This window comes from Choloepus didactylus, chromosome 1 (genome assembly GCF_015220235.1).
Source record: "Choloepus didactylus isolate mChoDid1 chromosome 1, mChoDid1.pri, whole genome shotgun sequence".
In the NCBI taxonomy this organism is placed as follows: domain Eukaryota; kingdom Metazoa; phylum Chordata; class Mammalia; order Pilosa; family Megalonychidae; genus Choloepus; species Choloepus didactylus.
Genome location: NC_051307.1, coordinates 96,515,469 through 96,538,136, shown reverse-complemented (window position 1 = coordinate 96,538,136; position 22,668 = coordinate 96,515,469). Strand labels below are relative to the sequence as shown.

General features: G+C 51.2%; 1 protein-coding gene across 1 annotated transcript in view; it reads right to left on the bottom strand.

Moving 5' to 3' along the window:
* Positions 1-13,364: 13,364 nt before the first annotated feature.
* Positions 13,365-22,668, bottom strand: part of XXYLT1 (xyloside xylosyltransferase 1) — a 231,940-nt gene continuing 222,636 nt past the window's right edge. The window contains exon 4 of the mRNA XM_037837943.1: positions 13,365-14,982. Within this exon, the coding sequence (XP_037693871.1) occupies positions 14,586-14,982 (397 nt within the window). The 3' untranslated portion in view covers positions 13,365-14,585. The remainder of the gene's footprint in view (positions 14,983-22,668) is intronic.

Here is a 22,668-nt window from a genome sequence, read left to right as displayed (position 1 = left end):
GGTGTTTTCATCTGAGACCCCCAAATGCCAATAGATACAGGGTATTTGGGGGGCAGTTCAGTTTCTCCAGAGGAGAGGTAGCGTCTTCTCCAATTGCCTGCCCATGGAGAGAACCCGGACACTGGGTTCTGGAACCGGACAGGGGAAGGGGCTGGGACAGGCCCACGCCTGGCATGCAGACCCTCACTCCATCTGTCCTTTACAGTCAGGGCTTCACCACCCTCCTCCCCACCTTGGGACCTCCCTGGTAAAGTTCCAGTCTCCTCCAGGATTGGGGAGAGGGGGGCTCATTGGCAGAGACCGGAGTGGGGAGAAGGATTACCACTCCTCGTACAGATTTTCGAACCTGCCCTGTTTGCAGCCCCCATTTCCCTGTCCTCACTCCCACCTTTCAGGTCTGGTGTCTCCCACTCCTGTTCCTATGGGGGTTCTGCGAGGGAAACCAGCGTCCTTCCTGTCGGTACCCACTGCCTGCACGGGTAGCTCGACTGGAGTTTTCTCCTCTGTGCTGAATCGTTTATCATTCCTCTATCTAGTTCCCATCTTCATTTATTGTGGTTGGGGTTAGAGACATCTCATTTCGTCAGACTTGGAGTTTTATTTTAGGTTTCCGTTCTCCTTTGTTTTGGGGTGATTTGCGGGAGGAGGAGGGGAGGCAATACGTCCTCACTTAACCGTCTTGAGACCAGAAATCTGACTCCCAGATTTATTGCCCATAACTAACCTCTTCCTGGAATGCTCCCCTGAACGCCGACAGCCTATTGGCCACCTGCACTTGACTGTCCAATAGACATCCCAAACGCAGCAACAACAGAACACTTGATTTCTACAACCCACCCACCCCCTCCCCAAATTGCTTCTCCCCAAATTGCTCATTTCAAGCCTGCCTGCAGCCATCTTCTGCAGTAAGACCTGGCTGTTCTACCTTCAAAATACATCCTGCTGCTTTCACTTCTCTCCCCACCTCGATTAGTCGCCAACACAGCCACCACCACCTTGGGCCTCAACTATTTCATCACCTGCCACCTGGTCTTCCCGCTGACACTCTTGCCCGCTCACAGTCTACTCTTTACACAACAATTAAATCATGCCACTTCCTTGCTTCATATTCTCCAGTGTCTTCCTGTCATATGTGGGATACAACCCCAACTCGGTCCTGTGGCTGCCACGGCCCCCGAGATCTGGCGGCTTCTCCCTGATGCCACCTCCCTCCCCTCGCAGGCCTTCCCACAGTTCCTCCAATGGGGAAACTGCTTCCCTCCTCGGGGCCTTTGCTGTTGCTGACCCCTCCGCCTGGAATCCTCTTCTCCCTGCCCCCAGCTGCCTCCTCCTGGTTTTAATCTCGCCTTCTTAGAGAGGGCTTTCCTGACCAACCACTCTCAGGCCGTGCCCACCCTGCCTCACGCACTGGCTGTCAGAAGGCTCATACACCACTCACCACCATCTAAGCTCCTCTTGCGTGCTTCTTTGTTTGCTTCTTTGTTATCTTTCTCTTCCTGTTAGATGATAATCCCCATGAGGGCAGGGAGCACGTCTGCCTTGGGAATCTCTGGTGCCTACAGTGGTGTTCGATACACAGGAGGAGCCCAGTAGATATCTGTCTAATGACAGGCCAGTGGGAGCCAGAAGTCCTTTGCTCTCTTACCAGTCTACCACTTGCAAGCTAGGCAAGCTTGGGCGAACATTTTCACCTCCCAGCCTTGGTCTGCCATGTGTGTACAATGGGGATTAGAGCCCCTTTGCTTTCTGTCTGAGTTGGGGGTTGGGGAGCTGCTGTGGGGCTCAAAAGAGGTAGTAAAAGTGAAGACCCTCTATAAGTGTGTGTTCATGAACTGTGAGGTCGTGTGAACACATACAGGTCAGGGGGGTTGCTCTCATCTTCAGAACTGCCCCTACCACCTCGACGTACCCCAAGAGGAACAGGAAGTGGAAGGAGGTCTGGGAAGGGGAGAAGGTAACCGGGTTTGAGAATCTCAGTTCTCTCACTCACTGCCATTCATACAGCAAAAAGGAAGTGGGCCGCGCCTCTGCAGCAGGTGACACCCCACACCTGAGGCCTGCATGGCCCCCCCACTCACCCCATCTAGGATCTGCAGCTGAGCCCAGAGAGCATGGGGCGGACCTGGCAGCAACACGACCAAGAACGTCAGTGATAACACTCCTGTGACTTATAGCCAAGAAGCTTCTGTAGTGTTTATGGATGACACCATTTTATTTTTTTAATGAAAAGAAATCAGAGCACATTTGGGCCCTGGTAAATGTTGTCTTGGTTGGATCAGAATGGTTCCTTTTCCATTTCTGCTAAGGTCATTTTTCCAGTTTGCTAATGGTGCTGTTATGTCAAACACCAGAGATGGATTGGCTTTTATAAAGGGGGTTTATTTGATTACAAAGCTACAGTCTTGAGGCCATCAAGTGTCCAAGGTAAGGCATCAACTACAGGGTACCTTCACTGGAGAAAGGCCAGTGGCATCCAGAAAACCTCTGTTAGCTGGGAAGGCACGTGGCTGGTATCTGCTTGCTCCCAGGTTGCGTTTCAAAATGGCTTCCTCCAAAATGTCAGTGTCAGCTTCCAATGGCCATCTTCAAAATGTCTCTCTAGGCTGCAGCAGGACTGAGCTCCTTCTGTCTGAGCTCTTATAGGGCTCAGGTAAACTAATCAAGATCCACACTGAATGGGCGGGGCCACGCCTCCTTGGAAATAATCTAATCAGAGTTATCATCCACAGTTGGGTGGGTCACAGCTCCATGGAAACAACCTAATCCAAAGATTCCAACCTAATCAACATTAATACGTCTGCCCCTGCAAGATTTCATTAAAGAACATGGTGTTTTGGGGTCACAATACATCCAAACTGGTACAGTCATTAATTTGATTCCTTTTTAAAATGGCAGCTGTAATTGACAAAAAGGGACATTGGGTTTTGCTCTCTCAGGCTCCTGTTCTCAATCCCCTTCCTTTCTCAGCATTTTAAGTGTGTGGTTCTATCCCGGAACCCACTCACACGCAAATCAAACCAACAGAGGCAACGCGTGTTTCCATCGTGACACCTTCCGGTTCAGTCCAGCGTGCGCCCCTTCCCCAGGCCATCTTGGCCCTCCCACTCTGCTGGCCTCGGGGATCTTCAGTGGGGCACCTGTAGTGCTTCTCATAGAAAATTGAGATCACAAAGTGCAAAGGGAGGAAAGGGAGAGCGAGGAGAGCATGGCAGGTCCTGTGGTTGCTCCGAGAGGCATCCCCTTCCCAGAAGTAGGCAGAGTCTCTGGAACCGGGATGTGAAAATGTCCAGGAGCACAGAGCAAATGTTTCCCAATGGGGCCAGCTGTGGAAAGGGGCAGGAAACGGGCTTGGAAATCCAGAATCTCGGGGTTTACAGGGACACACAGGTCAGGCCATCCAAGCGCCCATCTGCTGCTTGACCTTCATCTCGTCGTCCTATGACAAGGCTTTGCGGCCTCCGCTGGCACACGTCCAGTGCTGGGAAGCTCGCTGCCTCTTTACGCATCTTGATCGCCTTTGGACTGTTAGATACTTCTTGTGTTCTGGGGTAGGGCACCCGGAATCCTCCTTTCCTGCTCTACCTGTTACGTCAGGACCATCCAGCTGGTTCCCGCTGATAATAGAACACTCGAGGGCACCCTCCAATCAGATGCTGGGATTTTTATGGGCCCAACAATTACCACAGGGACTGTCAAGCCCCAGGAATTTGTAAGAGGACAAATGTGAACACAGGATATTCATTAAATGGAGACCCAGGGGGAGCTTTCCTGCCTTGGGTGTGCACTTCTGGGCCTCCACCCAGTTCCCCACAGCCCCAAGGGGAGCTCCTCACAATTGCATGGTGCTCTCCCCTGCCTCCCTCCTTTGGTCCTCACTGGGATCCCATGAGGTGGGCAACTTGGGGACAGTCTCCACTCTCCACAATTGCCCCCTTGCCCCAAGCCACTGGTGCCATTTCTCTTCTCTTCTCTACTGACAGTGTGGGCATAGTCTTCTCTCAGTCATGAAGCCAAATGGAGAGAATGTGTGCATGCCCACAAGGTGCCTGGCACCGTACCAGGTGCTGGGAGTACCAAGACTCCAGCCTTGCTGCCCTAAAGGAGGGCTAGACCAGAGGCAGAGCCGGATGGCCGAGGAGGACATACAAGGGCAGCAGTACCTGTGCAGTCATAGCTCTAACCCACCCAAGTCCCTGGGACCCAGGTGCCGTCCAAAGACATGACTGCAGCAGTCAAAATTAAATTAAAAAGTAAGGCCAATCAGTACTTGTGCTTCTTAAAGATGAGTAAAGGGGATCCCATTCTTAACCCCCTGCTACAAGGGTCACCAACTCTTACCCTCTCTCCAAAAATTCTCTCATGCACCTGCATGTACTCTGTAGCCTCTCAAACCCTCGCTCATGACTCTTCCCCTAAAACACACCCTGACGCTGCCCACATGGCCTCTTGTCTTTTCTTTCTGGCTGAGGCATCACAGCCTCTGCCAATGGCCCCCAGATTTCTGCTTCCCTCTGCAGGCTGTGCCAGGAACTATGGGATGCTGCTAGTCAGAGCTTCCAGAAGCAACATGGCCCTGGACTGCCTGTGCTCCCCTCGGGAAGTGGAGAGGATGGCTCCTTGCTCTTGCAAGAAATCCTTAACAAACACAATCCTCCCTCATGTCACAGAGGGACACCAAGGGGCCATGGGTGTTAGAGAGGGATATCTAACCCCACCTGGGGGTTCCAAGGAGGCGTCCTCCTCCCTGAGCGGTCTCCGTGGAGGAGCAGGAGTTGGTAAAGGAGAAAGGTAAAGGAGAAAGGCTCCAGGGAGCTGAGCGGGGCAGTCGGGACAAAGGCCGGAAGGCAGAGGCATCAGGGCATGCTCAGGGGAGCACCAGCACTGGGCCCAGTTATTTGCTCCTGAATCTTCATGGGCCATTGACTAGGAACACTGAAACGAAGCCAGTGTGCTCCATGAAGCACGTTCAGCGCCGACCCGGGGCAGGCAGGTGCTCTCTGTGCTTCTCCTGATTCCCACTTTCTTGTCTTCCTGTCCAACTCCCCGGGCGCCCACGGCCCCACCCTGAGGAGACGGAGCGCGGCCACCCAGACCTCATCTTCTCCCACCCGAACCAGGCCATGGTCCACGCCCCACCCCCCACCCCCATTCCCCTCTGGGAGCCCTCCCTGGAGCATAAGCATGCCAGCTCTGCTTTATAATTGCCCATTTCCACCCAGGCCTGGAATTGCAGGCGCTGGTCTGTTGCAAGGGAGGACGCTGGGGTCTAGGATTGGGATGTCACTTGCTACTTGCTGGGACTCATGCAGCAAGTCGGCAGCAGGGCAAGGAGACCCCCGCGGCTGAGGCCCACCCCTCCGTGGGACCAAGCAGTCAGCTCATACTCGTCTACGGGGACCAGGGCTTTTCCTCATTTCCAGAAAATGGTGGCTTCTGGCATTTATCATAGTATGAGCCACAGTTAGTTGAGACTACAATACGTTTCAGAGAGTGTGTTACCTACATGAGTTATCTCTATTGGTTCCTCACAAGTGCCAGGCAGGTGGGTGTGATTGCGAGGCCCAGAGTGGAAAATGCATTCCCCGAGGCTCCTAGCCATGCTCTCTCTCACAAGGAACCCGTCTGGGGGATCACGCCATGTCCTCCAGGAGGCGTCTCTCCCCCCAGTCTGGATCCGGGGCCTCGCTGGGTGCACCCGTGGGCCCCTCTCCGACCCTCACAGTGAAGCCACCTCACAGGTGGGGAAGCTCTATTGGGTGTGACTTGACCACGTCAGGCAATTGGTGAATATCTATGACACAAAAATGAACAGTGTCAGAGCTGTGCTATGAACGTGGGCCCTCTCCTCCGGGGCTCATGCTCTCTCCATGACATAGGTCTATCCCCCCCATGCACATACAGGGGGCAATAGTCAGTCCTAGAGGGCTTCACAGCTTTGGCATCAGCCTTGGCAGGAGCAGATGCCCCTTGGGTTGGAGGGGCTGTTAACCTTTGGTGGGGGGTACCTCTTCTGTCTGCCCAAGGAGATTCTTGGCTGAGGTTGTGCTCCTTCCTGCCAGGTGGCACCCTCATGGCCTGTTGGTGTTCCCTGGGCCATTCACCCACCTTGGAAACCTCAGAGATGGGTGTGCCACTGGGCTCCTGCAGGGGTCCAGGTCTGGGGACAGAGGCCGTGGGGCCTTGTTTCCTGCAAATAGCAGATGACCTTCCCTACCATTGCCATTGGGCCTGGCCTGGCCCCACGTGGCCTGCTGGGCTGCAGCAGCCTGGGCAGTGTCCATGGAGAGGAGGCAGACATGCTCAGGGGTGTTGGGTCGCGGTCCCCACTCGGAAAGGGTGCCAGGAGATCTTCATCACCAAAAAGCCTTCCCTGGGAGAAGGCAGAGCTGGAGCAGGGAATGCCCAGTGCTGAAGGACTTTGTAGAAATCAGGCTTTGAAGAGAATGAACAAAGAGTGATTCAGAAAAAGCAAAGAAAGATGCAGGAGGGCTGAGAGCAGCTGGGCCTGCAGGGCTCTGTGGGACACCACCCAGACCCACTTCAGGAGGAGCCTCGTCCCCCCAGCTGCCAGGAGTGTTGGCTGCTGATGGCTCAGGGCTAGGTCCCTCCCCGAGAGCCATCCTGACTTGTCTCCAGTTGCCCCTCCGCCTGGTGACTGGACATGGTAAGGGTTGACATTCCGTCCCCTTGCTTTCTCCAGGGCTCCCCTGCAGCCCCATCCTGGCTCTGAGCCCCGCGTGGGATTGGCTGAGCCTCTGTTGTGACTCCATCACTCTTCAACCTCTCCCTGCCCAATCGTGCTCCCCTCTTTGCCCGCAGGAGTGGAACCCCAGGACACCTGTCAGGAGACTTCCTGCACATAAATCTCCATCGCAGAGTCTGTTTCCCGGGAATGGCAGAAACCCAGTGGGGAGAGGTGGGAGCAGGGTGGGATCATAGCCCACAGTGGTTTGGCAGCAGGGGGAGACAGTGGAAGCTCCTGCCGGGAAGTGGCGAAGCACGTGGGATCCTGGGGGGAGGCTGGGCCGGGGCGGGGGAGGTGGCAGGGGAGAGGCCACAGCGGCCGGGAAGAAAGGGATGGCGAGGGGAGGGGCTGTCAGGGCTTCCTGGACTGGAGATAAGGTTAATTTCCTGCAAGGTGGGACGGGATGGTATGGACCCAAGTTTATCACCAAGCTGCCTGCTCAGGACTGTGACCAAGGAGATATGTTTGTCAAAGCAGGTGTTCACTTGACCTTAGAAGATTATTGGCGCTCCTGCCTCTTTCAGGCTCAACCGTTGCTCGAACAGATCACCTGCGTCCCTGATCGCATGCCTTCCCAGCCAGAAAGGAAAACCGGGAACCTGTTTTTGTGCCTGTGAAAAGGCATTCTATTACGGTGCTTTGGGAAGTGCCAGGACGTGGCTGGATGTGGTTTGCCGCCTGGCTCTGCCTGAGGTGTGGGAGAGGAGACCTTCCTCAAAGAGGGCAGGGGGTGCCCTGATGGGTGCAATGCCAGGGTCCCCCTGTGAGGCAGCTTGAGCAGGACTGGATGGCCAGGACCTGCACGTCCACGGGGTGGCCTGGGTCTGTGGGCACCGTGACAGCACCGTGCGGCCCTGGGGCTGGGGTGGAGGGACCGAGGCGTGGGGGTTCTCTCTCCTGCTGCTAACATCAGTCCTGGGAAATAGCAGATGACCTTCCCTACCATTGTCCTGGGAGGGCGGCAAGGCCAGGGGCCAGTTGGATTCTCCCCGGCTGACCAAGGTGCACCCTGCTTGCCCAGGTCACACGGTGAGGTCAGCACCAGAGTCCAGGTCCCTCCTTCCTGTGCAGTCCCCTCACAGCCATGTCACACCAGCCATGCAGGGGCAGCGCGCTGACTCGGGGTCGGTGGACTCTAATAGGATCACAGATCCACACGCATGTTGGTCCCCAGAGACAGACATTTGGGCACGTCATGTAGAGAAGGTGAGGGCGCCTGGTGATAGTGGGAAGGGGCACACTCCAGAGAACACTCACACCACTTAGCCAAACAATTGATTTGGAATCTACCTTACGAGCCAGCAGTTTTGTTCCTGGGTTTACAACCCTAAGAAATTCTCACCCAGTCCATGAGGGACAAGTATGGGATGCTATTTGTGCGCATGTGTGGGGGGTGGATGGGTGGGGGTGTCCACGAACGGGAACGGGGTGGGGAGAATGGGGGCATTAGCCTGCCGTGGGCCAGCATGTAGCAGGTGTACACATGACAAGACGGTGGATCTCACATAGTGCTGAGGGAAAAGGAAAGAACATAACCATACCATAAGACTTACCTCAATTAACACGTGAACGCAAAACAAAACACCCTTTTGCAAGAACACATGTGGTCAAAAAGATACAGAGTAAGATTGCCTATTGAGGAGAGGAACGGGAGATGGTGATAAAGGGAATAAACAAGTGAAACAAGAGAGTGGCCTTGCAGGGAGCAATGGTGGGGGCAGCATGAACTGAGGAGGAGCATTAACTCAACCCTGTGTACCTGCAGTTTACAAACAATGGTGACAATGAAGAGGAAGGAAAAGGTGGGAAGTAAGTGCCAGGGCCCTGTGGCTGTACCCATGCTCCACACTGAGCGGCAGACCAGCCCAAGCTCCCAGGGAACGGGCTCCCCGTCACTGCCACCCCTTCCCCAACACACCCTCCCCCGACACAGACTTCACCCGGGGCTGCTCCGTGCCAGGCCTGAGCTGCTGTGGGGGAGGCAGAGATGGCGCCAGCAAGGTTAGGTTCCTTCCCACATGGAGCTCACAAGCCAGTGCAGAAGGTGAGAACACCGTGCAAGTAACCATGTTTCAAAGGAGAAAGTGTCAGCTACTGCATGAAAGGTAGGCAGGGGGACTTTCCAGTGGGACAAGGAGTGGGGGAGCTTATGTCCCTCTGGGGGATCAGGGAAGGCCTCAAAGAAGGGCTGGGAGGGATACCTCAAGACTAGAGAACAAACATCAGTAGAAGGAATGGCTTCAACAAGGTGTGGGGCTGCGGGCACTGGGCATGGAGCTGGGAACGTATAGCTAGTTCAGTCTTGCAGTGTGAGGCAGGTGGGCACGGGGGATGGGGGTGGGGGACCCCTTCCCCACACTTTTGTTAATGCTGGAGAGGCAAGTTGGGAGAAGGCTGTGAGGGCAGTGGGGCCAAGCTAAGGGTTTGGACTTCATCTGAGGATGGTGGGGAATCACCAAAGGGCTTCCCCAGCAGGGGAGGTGCTGGAAAGGGAGAAAAACCAGGGGGGCCACCACGATTCAGTGTGAAGCAGGAGGGCCTGATCAGAAGGGGGTGCACAGCAGTGGAGGGTCTGCAGGAGCCGGGACCTCAGGTCTCAGTGATGGAGAACAGTCAGGGAGGAAGGCAGAGACCCTTGAGACGAGCCTGGGGCTTCCCTGTGAGTCTGGAGTCTGCCCAGAGCACAGAAGGAGGAGGAAGGATGGAGTGGGAGCAATTCTCTGTGTCCACAGACATGCCTGGGTCCCCACTGCCCGCAAGGCCGGGTAGGGAAGAAGTTAGGGCTGCTGGCCCTTCACTGGGCCAGGAACACTCCCAGCTGCCCACAGCAGGAGGCGAGGGGCTCCAAGGCACCGGGAGCTGGCGGTGGCAGCAGCTCTGTCCTCACGCGGTTCTGCACAGGCCACTGTCCTATCTCAGCCATGGGGTAGGGAGCAGGGACCCAGGTGAGCCTGGAGCACACCCCTACATTTCAGGGAGGGGGCGCTGGCCTCGGAGGTGCGTCCAGGCCCCTCTGAGTCCCAGGCTGTCCAGTAGTGTTCAGTGACCCTGCTGGATATGTCATCTTGTGGCAGACACATCCCTAGGAATGGGGGACTGTTTTATAGGGTGTGAGTGGAGACACTCTGGGAGCGGGGCCAGCCCAGATTAGAGAAGCCATCACCCTAGAAGGCTTTTTGTCCTTTGTAAGCACCACGGGAGCGGCTGGCCAGTCTGCTCAATGTGCCCCGCAGGGCAGCTCGCCCGGCCTCCCTGGCCGGGGGCTCAGCCCTCAGTTCTTCCCAGGGGGACCTGCAGGGCCAGGGTCAGCCTGGGAGGCTTCTCAGCGAGCTGGTCACATAGCCCAAGGCTGAGAGACTTCAGCTGGCATAGCTGTCAGTGGATCATAGCAGAGGGGCTGGGGCTCCTGGAAAGCTGTTCCTTCTCTCTGGATGATGAAACAAAGTATACTCACAGTAAATCTTGAGTGAGGTTCAGTTTTGAATGGTCATAAATTCCAAGCGGGTGAATTATGAGTTGAGGTCCTGAGGCTTCCAAGTTGGATTTAGACTCCCTGCCACATGCACGTAGGAACCCAGATGGATGCACATAAAGACCCATGTCTCCAATCAGACCTGGTGGGGGTGGAGGTGGGAGATCTTGTCCAATGGCCTTGCTTGTACAGATGAAGAAACTGAAGCCCAGGGAAGGAAGAGGCTCCCTTCTAAGGAATTACCTGTGGAGCTGCGGTAGCCCCTGACCTCCTGGCCAGTGTCTCGCATCAGCAAAGTGGTGTGGCTGGTGAAAAACCTACAGCCTACAAGCAAAGCCGTCCACCCAGTTTAGGGAGATGCTATTAGTACGTTAATGTGCCCCAGATTGTTGTAATTTGTTATTTAGAAAGAATATTTTAAGTAATAAATACAATAATTCCCTCACATCTGTGTATTCTATCACAGCTTCTCAAGCCTTTAAATATCTCCTTCTTCCTGAGGGAGGTCTGGTTACTTGTGTGTCTAGAAATGAGGGAAGAGGTAAACTTGCCCAGGATTGCCCAGGTAGCAAGGGCAGAGCACGGGTTCACAGCCAGACCCCTGGCTCAAGTGAGGAGCTCTCTCTCCACCCACACCAGCCTGCTTGCACGGATGTTTATGCTTGCCTTCTAAATTCCAGATTCAGCCCAACTCCTGGGCATTCCATAAAAGATCAGCCAAGAAGTCTTAAAATTAGCCAGGTGTGATGGTTTGGAGGCTCTGTGGATCTCAGAAATTCATGTTCTTAAAGCTAATCAATTTCTGTGGGTGTGGACCATTGTAAGTAGGATTTTTGGGTGAGGAGGATCTTAAAATGTGACCTGCCTCATTCAGGGTGGGTCTTCATCCTCTTACTGGAGTCCTCTGTAAGAGATGAAATTCAGAGAAGCACACAGAGAAGCTGACAGAGAACAAGATAAAGAAAGTCACAGACAGAGCAGCCAGAAGCTGAAAGCAATGACGTTGCCATGTGCAGGGCCATGTGACAGAGGAGCTGAGGACCACTGGCAGCCAGTCTTTGGGGAGAAGGCATTGCCTGTTGGTGCCTTGATTTGGACCTTTTCATGGCCTGAGACCTGTAAGCTTGGAAGTTAATAAATCCCTATTGTAAAAGCCAACCCTTTTCTGCTATATTGCATTTTGGCAACGTCAGCAAAGTAAAACACAGAGGTTTGGCCTTTAACAAAGCAGGTGCCAAGCAACAGCTACACTTGCTACCTTAGCCTACAAATCCCAGTGTACTCCAGGTTGAGTGCCTGCTGAACCAACCCCCCATTTTTTGGCTTGATGAAGCATTATTGAAGGAGATGCTATGTTTTTTTGGGTGACATACATGCAAAAATAAATCTTTTCAAAAAGGCCGCAAGCTTTTCAAAGGCCATTATCATTTGTGGGGTGGACTTCTTGTACATACAAAAGACGATGGTGTCTGAGAGATGAAAGCAGAATCTGGAGCTGCTATTATTAGAATCACTTCTATTTAGAGAACTAGCACATCAACAGGGAAGGTTGAAGATCCAAAGCCAACTTTCACTAGCTTAGGATTTCTCATGAGTGATGTCAACCATTTCAAGTGACTAACCGTGAGCTACAAAATGGCCATGCTAATACCTACCTGTAATTGGGAGGGAAAGGAGTGGTGAAGTTTTTATAGTATTTATTATCTTTATTATAAACATAATTACTACTTACTATGGAAAATGTAGAAAATGGAGAAATACAGATGAAGATAAAAATCACTTTAATCCTAGTACTGAGAAATGCTCTCTTTTCAGACTTCTGCTCAAATGACAGGCATATGCTCTGTAGTGAAAGTTGTCATAAGGCAAATTAAACACAAAAACAATTACCTATGTTTGCATTACACTGATTACAGTAGGATTCCAGTCAGGAATCAGTACTCCCAGACTGGTCAGAAAGCTGCTCGTGGTAAAGCACAGGAGCATGCAATTGCTTTGCTGGTTGGGCTGCACTTCCTGTTGAGGGTTTATTTGCTGTTAACCATAAGTTATAAGGTCAAGGCCACGGATAACAGATGAAGGAGAAGCTCCCGAGTGGGTGATCTCAAGAGGAAACGAGGAGACTCTGCTTAGCTTTGGACCAACTTAATCAGCCAGTTATTATTTTTCCCTTGCAATAACAAAACATACTCATAACTACAGAAACACTTTTGTTATTAAATTATTGCAGGAAAAAATAACTTTATTATTTTAAGTCTAAAATCCTCTAGACTTTAACCCACTTTTTTCCCATTAAAACAATTGTTTTTGTAATGGAGTGTTTGAAACACATGGTTCCTTAGGAGTTCAACTATTGAAATGTAACTGAATACTGAATAGGCTCACTCGCTCTTTCTACATACACACACCCACACACATACAATTTTAAAAATAAAATGAGGATCATGCTGTACATAAGATTTTGTATTTTCCATTCTTTACTTAATACTATATAATAAGCATTTCTCAAGTCATGACATATTCTTCAAAAAGATGATTTTTAATGGCTGCCTAAAGTATTCCATTATATGGATGTAACACACATTATTTACTATTCACTTTGCTATTCAGTATTACAAGTTGCTCCCCAATTTTTCCTATTAAGAAAACACTGTAGTGAACATGTAGTAAATGACTGTCCACATCTTTCATGAATTTCTAACATAAATTTTAGAATTTGAATGACCTTCATGAGGTTTTAATGAGTGGTACTGCTAGTCTATATACCCCACCCCCAGTAACTAGGAGAGTGGAACAGTTCTGTTAGGGCAGAGAGTTAGGAGAGAAACGGGCTCCACTCATCCCAGGGATGATGTAACTGGACGGGTTGAGGTAAGGGGATGAGAAAGGATGGGGTCGATTTTGCTCCCAGGAGTAGATGGATCTGTCAATACTAGAATGAAATGATTCTCTGCTTTGATCCTAACACAGCAGCACAACCCTTCCAGCTACTCTCTCAGACATGCTCTCCCTTTGGGCTTAGAGACCCGCTGTGAGCACACAGAGTTTAACCGTATGGAGACGAGGGAGACTTTGAGTGACGTTGAACACATGCTTCATCCAGAACTTTCACATATCTGAAAACTGTAAAAACAACATAAATCATTGTGTTCTCAAAGGATATTTATTAGCTGTTCTCACTCATGGGAAAAGAAATAAAAAAGCAAATGAAATTGAGACAAAATAAAATGGAAATCCAACAACAATTCTGCCCCAAGGACTTCACCTGGAGTACACAAAATGGCCCACTGAGGGTTTCAGGTTTGCAGCCTACCTATGGGAGAACCCACTAAAAGATGAAATAAAGAAATGACACTACTTTCTATTAAAGTATAAGGTCTGATGGGGTACAATGAGAAAGTAACAAGGGTGATTTTTTAAACAGAGGGACTAGAATGCTTCTAAGCCTTTGAGTGATGCCCTCTTCCAAGGCCACCCGGCTATACTTGTGGACTGCAGGCCCTTCTTTGGAATGAGCCTCTCCAGGCCAGATAATTGGACTGCAGGTCCTTGGGGTGACCGGTTTCCGTCCTGTGATGGTGATTTCGATTTCTGGGCAGTCTGATCACCTGGACCTGGCTTGGATGAAGGGACAATGGGGCTCTGTGTCGCAGTTGGGAAATAAAAGAAAAGCTGTGAATTCTAAAATAATGAAACCAATTTTCTTATGTGGACCACAGGCTGGCCCTGAAGACCCTCCCCAGATAGGTGGTGACCTCTAAACCCACACCACACAATGTGAGCTTCAGGGCTAGAACAGGTGCACGGCCTCCAAGGGTGAGGATGTGGAAGGACAGCATTCATCTGGCAGTTTGAGCTCGAGGCTGGTCGTTAAAAAACTGTCTCACTTCCTCAGAGCTCACCAAGAGACACAGTGGTACTGTTTGTTCTTTCTCGCAACGTGGAAACCTATCCATTTAAATTAATATTTGGTCCAAGAAAAGCTGGCTCTTCAAAGGGTTTCCATACCTTGGGGACTGAAGGCAGGGGGCACCATTTTCTTTCCATCTTTCTCTTCCAACATGAAGCCTTCTAGCTCACTGGGAGACGTCTATGAGGGCCAATAACTCTGCCCTTCACGATGCCTGGCCTCTGGGAGGAAAACGTCCCGAAGACCAGCAGTGCAGACCAGCTCACGCGATGGCCTTAGGACAGTGACCCATGGGGTGGGATGTCTGCAGCAAACAGTCACCAGGTATATCACTGCAGTGTCTCTGTAGGAGTCGCCACTGGGTTCAGATACTGCCCTGGGGCTGTGGGGGCTGTCCCAGGGGCACCTGTTCTGCCCCAAATCCAGCGGCCCCTAGGGCGTGGCATTCGAGGATATGACTAGTCCTCTGGGATGGGGGTGTTGCAGTTCCCATGGTAGATCTTGACGTGGCCCTCACACTGGAAGTAGGCCTCGAACACATCGCTGTAGCCATGGTCCCTCCACCAGGTGCAAAGCTGTCGGTTCCAGGTGCAGTCCAGCAAGTGGAAGAGCTCGGGGTGCTCCATGCCGATCATGGTGAAGAAGTCCTGGTCCCCGAGGTGGCCGCGGAAGTGGTATTTGTCAGCCAGGTGCTGTACCTGTGCCGGCTCCAGCAGGCGGCTGTAGAGCGGGGAATGGCGCATGGCCTCCAGGTTCAGCAGCATAACCCCACTGTTGAAGCCAGGGAGCCCCTCGGGGGGAGGACTCCCAACCCGGGTCTTGGGGTTCTCATGGCGGAACTGCCAGAATGTGTGCCTGGGAAAGGGAGAGAGAAGAGATTTAGCCCAGCTTGCAGGGGTGAAGCATTTTACCAAGTCCTTATTTCACTGGGTCCTCACTGCCATCCTGGAGTGACAAAAAATGACACATTCTGAAGTTCAGAATCTAAATAATACAACTAGAAGTGGCAGAGCAGGGACTTGAACCCAGGTTTCCTGACTCCACACTCGTGCTGTCTGCATCATCCTCTGCTACAGCAGATGGCGATGGTGATGATCACAGTGATGATGACATTGATGATGACAGCTGTTGTCACAGCTTACACTTGTATAGACTGACAGTGTACCAGGCACTGTAGCAGAGCAACTTATTTAATCCTTACAATATCCTATGAGATGAGGGCCCATTTCACAGATGAGGAAACATACGCACAGAGAGGTAAGTAAGTTTCCCAAAGTTGTACAGCTACTAAGTAGCAGAAGCAGGGATGAAACCCAGGTCATCGGCTTCAGAGTCCACATTCTTAAGCACCATGCTGTATCTTTGGGACTTTTTTTGCTTGAGATAGTAACAATCTAGGTAGCACTTTCTACCTACTTGTCTTTGCCTATGATCTTGAAAAGGAGAGGAGAGAGTGAAGCGGGGGAGCAATTCTGAATGGTGATCTGGTAAAGATGTAGAAAGCTAAACACAGGCTGCAACAAAATCAGTTTCTGCTTTAGAATAAGCCTCACTCGTTAAAACCCCAAGCCTAGCATTTCTGAGAAGGTGGGCAGGGGCGGAGGCTTGAAAAAGCTCAGGGCATACACCCGGGGGTCAGGGTCAGAAGCAGCTGCAGAACAGCCAAAAAGAACTATTGCTATTTTAGAGAGAATCCTACCTCTACTTCAATTTCTCTCTAGGGAGATTTAGAAATCCAACTGAAGTTCATGGATCATAAGAAGTTAGAGACAAGGGGATCCCTATCCAAGAGCTTCCCCTTGGAGAGGGGAAAACAGATGCAGAAGACTCTCTGCAAGGGACATGGTTAGCACGTAGGTCACTCTGTTTGCCAACCTCCTGGACATCAAGTTCTTGTGTGTGTTGCAAGGGATGGGCAGCCCCGAGCTCCACACCTACAGAGATGAAGTCACAGCAGAGGTGCCCGTGATTTGGATGAAGGAAGGAGGACGGGAGGGTTGTCTGCTGTCTGCAGGGTGCAGGGTGGGGTGTGGGCCTGTTCCACATCAGACTCTGCCCCTCACCCATTTTTACCAGCTTCCCCCCTTCCCTAGAGGGTCCCAAGGGTGGGGAAATGCATCATGGCGAAACCAACTCTGCTTCCCAGCCAGAAAGGGTACCCCCTCTGGTCCCTCAAAGTCTCTAATTAAAAGCAAGGAAACCAGTTGCAGGACAGGCTTTGTGTGGTGAAATGTAAGGCACAGTGGAAATACAATCAGAGTTGCGGCCCACGGTGGCCTCAGTGGCTCCATTTTCCAGTGTCGGCATGGAGACAGCTTCCTTCAGGTCTTTCATATCATGGAGGGTGCCGAGAGCTTGATTCTGGCATGGGAAAACACGTTTCCTTTGGACATTATTACGGGTGGAACCCACAGCTTCAGTGTTTGCAGCTTTGCAATAACTGGGCTGTGAGTGGAACAGGGCTCTGGTGCCCTGCGTGGTGATAATAACCTTGGCAAAAATAAGCTTCTAAAGCAAAATGAGACGCTGTAGTCATTCCTAGCCACAAAAGCCTGCAGTGATGGGATCACAGTGGGGCTGGAATGCAGTCTGGCAACTATTTGTTCATGTGTTCATTTTACAACTTCCTCTAAATTATTAATTTCGAGACTGGGCTACGAACCGGCTAAAAACAGACTTGGGCCACCAACGTGTGATAGAGGTGGGACCATCCAACTAAGGGAAGTGGGTGTTCGCTTTACCATGAAAGGACTCGATTTACCCTTCAAGGGATGAGAAGGGAAGTATTTTGCAGGAAAGATGAGAGACAGAAGGAAGGAAGAGAGAAGCAGAGAGACAGAGCTGGTGCCTCCAAAGTCCTGGACCACCTCCTACTCCATCAAGCCCACTGGTCCTTCTGTACGTCCCCACCTGTCTTCATCCTGCCTTCCCAGACGAGCCAGGTGAGGGCTTTGTGTGTGCAAAGTCTGCCTCCCCCACAGTATATGAGGCCTCCCAGGGCAGCCCCTCGCACAGAGCTGGGTGCAGCAAGTGCTCGACAATGGATGATGGAACGGTAAGTGTGGCTCAGACTATGTATCCTTCAGCGTCTGGTGGAGCCAGGGAACATGATATTTACAGCCTCTGAAGATCGGGCCAAGCATGTGCTATTTCCCTCTGTCATTATCCCATTTGAATCTCCAGTTTGAACATCTCCTCCTCCATGATTTTGTCATTGAAATCTGCACCCTTTCCTCTTTTCTTTTTAAGTACTTCATCACATTATGCCATTCATTGCAATTGCTTGGGTCCATATACATATTCCCTCTCCAGACTGTAGAAGCTTAAAAGAAAAGAATTGAGTTTTTATTCGTGTTAAAAGCCAGCGTTCAACCAGTGCTGACTGAATTCACAAATGGAGAATAAAAAAAATGTACAGAGACAAAATTGCAGTTGCTGAGTGAAAGCCTGCTGCTTCTCTGAGCATGCAATCCACCATTGCAAGATCTATTTTGGGACAGAGTGAGGAGCAGGGAATCACTGAAAGGACGTTCAGATGTTTAAAAAGGGTTCAGAAAGGTTTCTTCTCTGCAGCAAGCTGGGAGCAGAGAGGCCATCTGTGGCCCCTCAGCAGGGAAGCTCCCCCAAATCTTCCCTGTCTGCGGGGAGAGTGACTTAACATGGAATCTGCTGGGCTCAGGAGAGGGAGGGAGGGGAAGAAAGGAGGACAGAACCTCCCTCCAGGCAGAGACCATAATCCAGTTGGCTTGTTGGGAACATGACACCCAGCACCGCTGCTCAGTCAGGACCAAGAGGCATTTTTACATCAGAGGGCCAGAAACAGCCAGGTCCGGGCATCAGCACATTGTGATTTGTAGGGAGAAGCAAAGGAGGGACAGGAAATTGGAATTGCAGTCACCCAGTGTGTCTGCTGAGGCAGAAACAGCCTAAAAGAGAACCTATGATTCTTTAAACACAAAATTATGGCTGGGGTGTAACGTGTTCAAAGCATTTCTACTACTCCCAAATGAACCTGGGAAAACAGAACAGCCTCTTAGGGGAATGGTGGGTTTCCCTGGCCTCCATGTCCGCTGGCTCTCACAGAGGACTCTCGCCAGCCTTGGGGATGTGGGGGCAATTCCTGCTAAAGTAAGGGCCTCGGATCCACGGTAAGATGGACCAAGTAGACGGAGACACCAACTCCTCACACAACAGGGGCACGGCGTGGCCCACGAAGCCCTCTCCCTTCTCTACCTCAGCTCCTTCTCCTCGGCAGCCAGCGGCTTTACCACCTCAGTTTAACAGGGAGGGACAGAGGGCCACAGCTTGCCAAGGGCTTTCATCTCTGACCACCTCACATGCTACGGGCTCATGCACTGAGGAGCAGCATTTGGATTTCAATCTTATTTCTGAATTTGGCTGGCACATCCCAAGCAGGAGCCCAGGAGGCCAGGCCTTCGGGTGATGCAGCTGCTACTGGCAGCTCTGTCAGATCCAAGCTGCTCTTGGCAGTCAGGGAGTGCCCAGACCCTTGCCCTCCCTCACAGGGGCACAGGCACTGACAGTAGCATGCGCTAAGGCTGAAGGAAACCTTTATATGAATCTGGGTATCTGGTTCTGAGTCCAGGAGCGTCCAGAAGTTTCTCTGATTAACCTCACATGTCCACAGTCCAGCCGCATTACCCAGCTCATTGTCTGGATTTAGGTCTGGGGTCTTGTTTATGTGTAGATCCACACTAGAGGGGATAGGTTCCCCCTTTAGAAATTCAACTGAGAAACAAGCCTGTTTACAGATGGCCCATTGTAAGTACTATGCCTTCTAGAAGTCAATGAGGTCTGCTGGGAAAATATAAATTAAGAAACTTCAAGCACATTCTTCCCATTATGGGTGATGAATTTATGTCCTAATTAATAATTGTTTAAAAAAAGACTACTAAAATACTAAATCAGAAGTCATGAAGAAAATCCTCCTTAGTGGGAAGAGGTATTTGAAGTCATTTTAAAAAACAAATTCTGTTCCTCCTCTGACGATCATTGCCAAGGTTACTCCAAAATAGACTCAACTGAAGAGACCCTGGGCCAGATAATCTAAAGCTCATGCTCCCTGGAAAGGAATGCATAAATAATCTCCTCCTCGTTTTTCCAGTTTGGATATATTATGTCCCCCAGAAAAAGCCATGTTCTTTAATGCATTCTTATAGGGGCAGATGTATTAGTGTTGATTAGGATGTAACCTATTGATTGTTTCCGTGGAGATATGACTCGATCAACTGTGGGCAAGACCTTTGATTGGATAATTTCCATGGAGGTGTTACCCCACCCATTCAGGGTGTGTCTTAATTAAATCACTGAAGCCATGTAAAACAACTGACAAACAGAAGGAACTCAGAGCTGCAGCTGAGCGACATTTTGAAGACGGCTGTTGGAAGCTGAAACAGACATTTTGGAGAAAGCCATTTTGAAAGCAGTACTCCAGAGAAGATGCCAGCCACAAGCCTTCCCAGCTAACGGAGGTTTTCTGGATGCCATTGGCCATCCTCCAGTGAAGGTACCCAATTGTTGATGCTTTACCTTGGACACTATTATGGCCTTAAGTCTATAACTGTGTAACCAAATAAACCCCCTTTATAAAAGCAAATCCATTTCTGGTATTTTGCATAATGGCAGCATTAGCAAACCGGAACACTCCTCCCTCTGCCACTCCAAATCGCAGACCCTTTTGCCTCTCTGTCTCATGATTTTTTTCACCTGGGTTGGCCCTTCTCAACTCTTGAGGCCCAGAGTTCAACCCTTTCACTTTCAAGAGGAGAGAAGCAACAATTGGAGATACACACTGAGCCTGAGCAGACCACCCAAGGCTCCCAAGGAAGGTTTTAGAAGCCTATGTTGACCCAGAGGCTGAGTCTAAGCTGAAGGCTATCAGGCAAAGAAAGCTCCATTTTAGCTCCACGATTCATAAGAACAGGACCACATGCTACATGTCTCCTCACCGTGGCTACCCACAAGTGTTCATCGGGCTGGGTGCAAAGTCACTAATGAGCAAGCAAGGCTGGGCCTCCTCCAGGAGAAAGCATGCCATCTGGATACTGTCCAATCAGCGAAGGTCAGAATCAGGAAACATTATTTCCCTTATGCCCATACTTGTGTACCTGGTCCAATTAGCTCTTGTTTGACTTGGAAGGGACCCTGTTCTCCAGTCCTCCAAGATCAACAGCCAGGAGTGAAGAGCAATCCTTGGCAGCAGTCCAGTGTTTCATCCACCCAGGTCCTGGAAGGTGGCCTGGGGACAGGTCTGGCCCCAAGGGCTCTGAGGAACACCCCACCACCCTGGTTGGGTGATGCAGGGCTAATTTCAGACCATTGACACTGTACCTCGGACCTATCTAAAGCTGAGGCTGATGTTCTGGGGGAAAGGTGCCACCTCTCCAGTCTTTAAGGGGGCCAGTGCCCTGTGGTATTAAACAGAGAGGGCCTGGACTTCCTGGAGTTGTGGGGCCACCCACAAAGCTTTGAACTGTCCATTTCCCTAATCCGTTCCTTATTGCCAAGGGTCACAACTGACCCTCTTTAGGAGCTCAAGTCCTGAAGCAGGTTTAGGTCTACAGCTCTGCTGGATAGAGAGGGAAAGAAACTTGCCCAAAGTCACACAGGCTATTAATGGTGGGACCAGGGGAGGCCCCTCATAGAACCCCAGCAGACGTGTAGACTACCTGGTTCATGTTCCCATTTTACAGATAAGGAAGCCAAGACTCAGAAACTGCCCTGCCCTTAGTCACACCACTGACAGGGTGACCCCAAATTCCTAGGCCAAACATTTGTGCTTTTCCACAAATGCCTCTGCTCAGAGGAGACAACTGTCCCCCCAAGAGGCCCTGTGGCCCAGAGGAGGCAGTGCCATTCAGTGCCAGCCTTCCAGGAGGCACAGGGCTTGTGCTTTCCAATCTGGCAGGAACTACTTCCTCCCAGGTCTAGCTCGTCTTCACCTGGATGGGGTGCTGAGCACCCAAATGACCAACAGGCCTTACTTGGGCAACAGAAGGAAAATAAAACAGGTGCAGAAGGAGTGTATCTTCCCTTTTTCACAGGATCTCATAAGAAACATGTATTTGTTTTCAAACACCAGCCCTGCTTGCAGGCCAGTAACTGAGTTTCTAAACCTTGATATCCATAGCATTGGAGAAGAGGGATCGAGGACAGGTGGCGTGTGAAGGTGGCGTGTGAAGCTGGGCCCTCTGCCTGACAGGTTGAGAGGGCACCTGGGGGGTGTTGGGGGGCAATTCTGAGTGCTGAAGCCAGGCTGCCTGGTGGGAGAGGAGAGGAGCTTCCTCTTCACCCGTCCCTGCACTCCCCTTCCAGCCCCACTAAAGCCTCTCCCTGCACTGAAGGCTGCAAATGCTCCTGCTCTGCAAACTCCTGGCCTCTCTGCACCCCCCGCCCCGGCCTGAGAGAATGGGTGTGGTGGACTGAACTGTGTATGTCAATCTGGACATGTTCTTGGTCTTGCTCCCCATTCTGGTGGGTGTGGACCCACTGTAAACAGCATCTCTTAAAGAGGTCATCCCAGTTAAGGTGTGGCCCAACTGAATCAGATTGGGCTTTAATCCGGATTACTGGAGTCCTGTACGAGTGAATGACATTCAGACAGAGAGAGAGAAGCCACAGGGAGCAGCTGGAAGTCAACAGAACCCAGAGGAGGAAGAAGACTTCGCCCTGTGCATTTCCATGTCACAGAAAAGCCAAGGACCAAGAATCACCAGCAGCCAGTCTCAGAATGCCACAGTCTCTAGGGAAAATGCATCACCTTGTTGACACCTCGATTTTGGACTTCTCCTAGACTCAAAACCATGACAAAAGGAGTTCATGTAAGTGAGCTGAACCAGAGGAAGGTTTGGGAGAAAGGAGCTTAATCTGTCGAGCAGATGTTTATCTCATTAAGCAGGACAGTATTACTGTCTAGCTTGCCGTCACCAGATCAGAGAGGTGAAGTAACTTACTTGAGGACACAGAGCAGACTGTGGCACATGGATTGGGAGCCAGCTGCGTATGTCCCTGAAAGTGTTTTTGAACTATGCCACATTGGGATCTTCAGCTAGGGGAGGGAGGATAACAACAGGACCCTGGGATGACTATTAGATGAGCCAGGCTTTCTAGAGAGCCAACTCTGTACCTCCTGTACAATGGGTTCCTCCTTTTTGCCTAAGAGACCTACTGAGCTCTCCAACAATGAAGATGAAGAGTGTTACAGCTCATCTTCCCCTGTGTTCTCATGGTCCACAGGCTCAGAGCCGTCTAGGGCCCAGAACTGCCCTTGGCAAACCCTCTGCCCCCTCCTGCCCCAATAGACTGGGACTGAACGAGCCATGATAGGGCAGGTGCCTCTGTCCAGGAGGCTGCCAGAAGGGGGTGCCACAGCCAGGACACACGGGCTACAGGGAAAAACGGAGGTGTGGGGTTCAGAAATGTGGGTGTTGGAGAGCAAGCAGAGAGATGTCTAAAAGTGAACACTGCATGCTCTCCTGGCTCTCAGTGAAAAATATAGAAACAACAGAGAACAAGCTGAAT